General features: G+C 44.9%; 1 protein-coding gene and 1 long non-coding RNA gene across 6 annotated transcripts in view; one reads left to right on the top strand and one right to left on the bottom strand.

Annotated features, from left to right (window-relative positions):
* Positions 1-582: 582 nt before the first annotated feature.
* LOC141572153 (uncharacterized) lies at positions 583-5,611 on the bottom strand. The gene is made up of 2 exons (XR_012497331.2): positions 5,439-5,611; positions 583-4,800 (listed from the first exon to the last, which is right to left on the bottom strand). It is a non-coding gene; the product is annotated as an uncharacterized LOC141572153 (long non-coding RNA).
* Positions 4,757-6,000, top strand: part of PTPN4 (protein tyrosine phosphatase non-receptor type 4) — a 174,235-nt gene continuing 172,991 nt past the window's right edge. For 4 of the 5 annotated variants that reach the window (XM_019715490.3, XM_019715489.3, XM_074335240.2 and 1 more), the window contains exons 1-2: positions 4,757-5,376; positions 5,550-5,666. In XM_019715490.3, coding sequence (XP_019571049.1) covers positions 5,642-5,666 — 25 coding nt within the window. In that variant the 5' untranslated portion in view covers positions 4,757-5,376; positions 5,550-5,641. The remainder of the gene's footprint in view (positions 5,377-5,549; positions 5,667-6,000) is intronic. The other variant, XM_074335257.2, reaches the window with a different exon arrangement.

The following is a 6,000-nucleotide window of genomic DNA, read 5'->3' as shown; positions in this document are numbered from 1 at the left end:
AATTATTCAATATTGGACAAATGCATACTCATTAATAAAAAATAATAAAGCTGGATCCCTATCTTCTTACACCAGAATTACTTCCAGATGGGTCAGAGATTAAGTATTTTATTTTGGGGGGGAATATTGGGGATCAGTGTGTTTTTTCCAGGGCCCATCAGCTCCAAGGCGAGTCATTGTTCTTCGATCTAGTTGTGGAGGGCGCCGCTCATCTCCAAGTCAAGTCGCAATTTTCAATCTTAGTTGCAGGGGGCGCAGCAACCTTGTTGTTAAGAGCTCCCGCTCTAACCAACTGAGCCACCGGGCAGCCCCACCAGCAGCTCAACTCAAGTCATTGTCTTCAATCCAGTTGTGGATGCGCAGCTCACTGGCCCATGTGGCAATTGAACCGGGAACCCTGTTAAGAGCTCCTGCTCTAACCAACTGAGCCATCCAGCTGCCCCAGATTAAGCATTTAAAAAACAAACAAACAAACACCTAAAAGTACTACAAGAAAATACTTTTTTTTTTGATTGAGGAAAATACAAATCCCAAAAATGATAAGGAAGAGGTGGATAACAGTAACTCACACGTAGTTGGTAGTCAATTTGGCAACATTTATCAAAATCAAACACGCCCATACATTTCAATCTAGCAATTGCATTTCCAGGAATTTATCTTAAAGAAATTCTTAGTTATGTATACAAAGTTTTATGACGAAAATGTTCTTTCCAGCATTGTATGTAATAGCAAAGAACTTGAAACTACCTAAATGTGCATTTATTAGAGAAGATTAAATACATTGTGGCACAGCCCTTAGAAAGTATTATACATATATATGTATATCTGTTTTGTTAAGGACATTTCCAATTGAAACATAGTATATGTGGTATAATCCCTTGTTTGTAGGGGAAAAAAGATATACATTTAACTTACATATACAGAGAAAATTCTGGAAATACACACAAGGAGTTTTTACTAGTGCTTACCTTTGAGGAGTGAAACTGGGAGTAAGAGGAAGTCTTTGATTTTTAAATTTTTACATTTTTCTGTATAGTTCTTGATTCCAGAAATTACTAACTTGGGTCTTATGCTGCTATGGAAAGAAGGAAGGAAAGAAGGAAGGAAGGAAGGAAGGAAGGAAGGAAGGAAGGAAGGAAGGAAGGAAGGAAGGGAAAGGAGGGACAGAATTGCTCGCCAGTAAAGAGGGAGAGGGCCATGTTGACAGAGTGATCAAATCTGGGCCAACTGCCTCAGAGCTATATGATATCTAATTTAAAAAATAAATAAATATAATAATAATAATTACTATTATTTTAAGTATATTTAAAGCATCTCTATGATTAAAGGAAGCCCAAGCCACAGAATTCTGCCACTTGGAAAAATATATGACTTGTTTAAAGGTATAAACTCTTTAAATTTATTTGTTTTGTTTTTCTTTGCTTCAAGTTATGCCTGAAGATTCCACACAGGTAACAAAATAAGATTTCCCCTTAATTGCACAGCTAAGGCAGACAGATATCCAATTAAGGTCACACGTCAGAGACCAGGTGTTTGAAAGCCTGTGTACCCTGTAGGTACTACCTCACCTGTTTAGGCAACAAAATCAAGTCACCTTAAGTCATGTGTTTTTCAATGTTAAAATTCATGCCATTCTTCTGAGCTCTACCTAGCAAGCTGTGTCCAGCCTTCCCTTGGGGTTCTCCTCCCTAGTTTTCCCCAGTAACCCAAAGGTTACTCATTTCTTTCAATGGGGTCCTTCCAAGTTGCTGATAGGGTGGGGGGGTGGCTGGTCAGGCATCCACAGTGCCTGGTAAAAGCTCCTTGTGGCTGCCAGAGGCCACTGCCAAGCCCCAGGCAGCCTGGCTCGGCTACCCAGGCTAGAACAAATGCCTATTCCCTCTTGGCCATAGCTACCCAGGGTTAGGAGAGGTCATAACATCCACCACACAGTGCAGAAAGGCAAGTCCTTCCCTGCTAACACACTCCAAGTGTGGACACAACCTTGCGTTTGCTCTCTCGAAGCACAGCCAGAGGCAGGCTGCAGACAAGGGGGAAAAAATCAGTCCATAGCAGTGTCTACCAATGTCTAGTTGTGGTTGAGGCCACTTTTCAATGAAAAAAAAAAAATCTCACTAACTCTCAACTGTTAAATTAAATTAAATTGTGTTTCTTAATTAAGTGTAAACATACGATTAGGAATAAAGTGTTATTCTCACAGCTCTTCTACATCTAAAACTGAAACAATTTTGCAAATTAAATTAACAAAATTAAAAATTCAATTAATATTATTATGTAACGTGGTGGATGATGCTGTTTTGCTGAAATTAAATTGTCTTTTGCAATGAGAATATGGAACTACTGCCATTATACAGGCTTTTAAAGGCATGCTTATAAGCGACTTAATTACCCTAACATTCTTCTCTGTTTGAATTTCTGTGAAACTTTTGTACAGTGTGGCATGAGGACACTTGACCTTCACTTAGCCAGAATGCTGTCATCTCCATGAAAAATATTCTATTCTTCTCTCATTAGCCCAAGAAAATTAAAGTTATAGTTTTTGGTGCCAAATATAAAATCAAGTGGCAGTGTTTAATTACAAGGTAGTTATCAAAATGATCCAGAATAGGCATATATTAACTTTTTAAAAATTAAAATTTAAATAAGAGCAAAATGTACATACTTTTGTAGAGAATTTGCAATATATATGATTCCATTTATATGAAATATCCAGAGTAGGCAAATCCATAGACACAGAAAGTAAATTAGTGGTTGTCTGATGCTAGGGGGATGAAAGAATGAAGAGTGACCACTAATGGGTACAGATTTCTTCTTTGGGCTGAACATGTTCTGGAATTAGATAGTGGTGATGGCTGCACAACTTTGCAAATATACTAAAAAGCATTGAATTGTACACTTAAAATGGGTGACTTTTATGATACATGAATTATCTCAAGTTTTAAAAAGTGACTTCACAGTTTTCCTAAAGGATAGTGGATGGATATGAGGCTTATATTTGTTTATCTAAAGGGTTCATCCTGTGGAGTTTCCCAAAACAAAGGGTGTCCCGCTCTAGCCCCTACAATGTTGAGACTCCAGCTATATTTATGTTACAACTCAGGTTTATATTTGTATAAAAGGTCACTGTGGTTTACCGATGGGGGTGGGAGGAATGGGCTGGAGGGGGAAGGTCTGGAGATAGGAAGATTAGTTGGGGGACCAGCTACAAGGCTCTACAAGGCATCAACAAAGACAAATCTAGACCAGACCAGTATCACCCAGAGACACAGCAACCTACCAGATTTGAAGCCTGGGAAGAGCCTGCTCCATCCCAAGTACCTTCCTGAAATCCCACCAACTAGATAGAGATTTAAACATTTCACTCTTTCAACAAACTTTTTGACAACGGGCAGTGTCATCAGGCATTATAGGGGATGCAAACTGACTGAGACAAGATCCTGGCCCTCGAGTACCTCACCATGTAGCAATGGCAACAAGACTCCACAGGCACAGTATCGTATAATAAAATGTTCATTGCGATAAGAAAAAGGGAGGTATAAACCTAGAACTATCAAGTCAAAGGTGGAAGAAATTATTTCTCACTTCTGGTGGAAGTTCCATGTGATCTGTGGTTGATAGATGGAGATGAAGTGAAGAACATTTTAGTGGAGGGACCCAGCATGAACAAAGGCATAGAAAATGGAGAGGGAGAGGCAGGAAAGCATATTTAAGGAAGGATGAATGAGCACTGGCTGGAACTAAGCTCTGGAAAGGACATTAAGCAGAAGAGGCAAAGCAAGAAATATGGACTGACAAGTTGTCTTTTAAAAATGGAAAAACTGAATGGGTGTGCGAGGGAGAAGGGTCAATAGAAATTGCTCTTTCACAGATTTGTATAAATTTGCAAGATTTCATCGTGCGACCACTGATTAGTAAATAGGCATTTTGTCGGCTTAGAGGGACAGTGATTGTTGAAAGAACGTTTGTATGAAGGCCAGCTCTGGTGAGGTGCTGAAGCCAAGAGCAAGGAAGAGCAAGAAAGCGCCAGGCGACAGGAAGGTGCACTGACACGCACCAAAAAATGACGGCAAAAGGAAGTGTGACAGTTCCCAAATCCCTCTTCCCATCGTTTCAGCTGACATCACCCAGCCTGTAAGCATCTGTCTTATCACTCACTGGTAAGTTTGTATCATCAATAATATATTAGAACGCACCTGGGCAAAAGCCCTGCCGTGATAACACCAAATTTATATTCTTTATTAGAATGAATTAATTCAATTTTTAAAAGCGCACGGTTCCTGGCACACAGAAGGCACCCAAATATTTGCTTTATAGATGAACGTTTGTTCTTTGTTTTAGACTGTATTTAGGAGAGGAAATGATTCAAAACTGCATACTAAAACCCATATGCTATATTAGCACTGAAGTTGAGACCACCTGGACCAATAGGTCTGGTTTTCCCTTTTAAAACTTAGGTTTCTTGCCCCTCGGTCGGGTCCCTTAGGTCAGTAGGTCCAGGAGGGGTCGATGTTCAAGTAACCAATCGCTGCGGGGCCGTGGGGCGGAGCCACAGCGCTCCGCCTCCTCCTCCCGGCGCTCCCACCCCGACCTACCCAGGTCCGGCCTCCCTCGCACCTGCGTGTCCCCCGGCGCGCCGGCTGGTGCAACCTCTCCAGTCCGCACTCGCGGGGAAGGGGTTTGGCCTCACCTCTCGCGAGATTGCCTCCAGTTGCTGCCGCCGCTGCTCCCGGCCGCTGACTGGCGGCGTCTGCGCAGCCGCCATGTTCGGTTGCTATGCTGTGGCCTGGGAGACGGGGTGTGCTTGAGGGAGGAGGAGGAGACGGAGGAGGAGGAGGAAGAGAAGGAGGAGAAGGAGGCGGGGGTTTGAGCGCCGCTTGCACTCTCACACACAAACGCTGCCCAGGATTGCCCGCCCGCTCACGCCGCGCTGCGCGCTTTTCCGCTCCTCGCGGCCCCCCCACATTGTTCTCTCAGGACTCCTGGGTCCCCAGGGGCTAAATTCGGGGCCTGAGCCGGGGAGGAGAGAGACTTGGCTTTGGCCGAAGGGTCGGAGTTTGGGGGCCAGGCCCCCAGTACCGGGGCTCCCCTCCCCCACGGCACTTTTGGGGGTGTGGATTATCTCATCCCCGCAGGGAGGTGGGAGCGCGGCCGAGCCGCCCGCCTCCTTCCCGTGTCCCCGCGGCACCGGCCCGCGGCAGCTCCGCAGTATGAGGCGGTGTTGGCGGCTCCCGGCCGTGGCGCGGCCGCTGCGGCGGCGGCTGCTGGGGGGTCGCTGAGGGAGCCCCGGGAGTGGCGCGGCGGCCGCGCTTCTCCCCGGCGCGCCCGGGCCTGGAGGCTTTTCTTCTCCAGCCGAGAGGACGCGGCTGTGATACGAAGGTAAGAGGCTCTCGGGTCCCCGCTGGCCTCCTGGCCCTGCACGGTGTTCGCGAGCATGTTACCTGGGGCGTGTGTGGTGGGAGGCGAGCCAGGTAGGGGAGCCGGAGGTACAAGGTTGATTTGAAAGGAAGGACAGAAAATGATGCTCGCTCCGCCGATCCCCTTCTTCCCAGGATCTCTGCTCTCGGAGCTCCTGGGGGTTATAGTTTGAATTCCTGTAGTGGGTGAGCGAAAGGAGAAGGGATGGACGAGGTGCGGAGATGGAATGTTCTACGGTACCTCAACTCTAGGTGAGGTTTTAGAATCTTCGGAGTTTTCCATTGCTGGTGGGATTCCTTTTTCTTTCTTCCTTTCTTTTTTTGTATTGGTTTATATGAGCGCTTCCTGCATGCTGTATGGACAGACTCTTCCTCCCATTGAAGTTTGGAGCCTCTTAACGATTCTACCGGTATTTAAGAATTCTACTTGTATTTAAGAAACTGTAGTGGGGCCAAAAAAAGTTGAGATGTAGCTAAATAGACGTACCGATGCACTTCCCAGGGTTTCCTTAAAATGGAACAATTTATAATTGCACAGATAATATGTTTACATGTTTCTGAGAAACTTAAAGTGGAACACTTTCTA

The sequence above is a fragment of the Rhinolophus sinicus genome, chromosome 17, assembly GCF_057876585.1.
Source record: "Rhinolophus sinicus isolate RSI-liver-muscle chromosome 17, RSI-T2T, whole genome shotgun sequence".
NCBI classification, from domain to species: Eukaryota; Metazoa; Chordata; class Mammalia; order Chiroptera; family Rhinolophidae; genus Rhinolophus; species Rhinolophus sinicus.
Note: the sequence above shows the minus strand (reverse complement) of the source record. Positions and strands in the feature narration are given on the sequence as shown.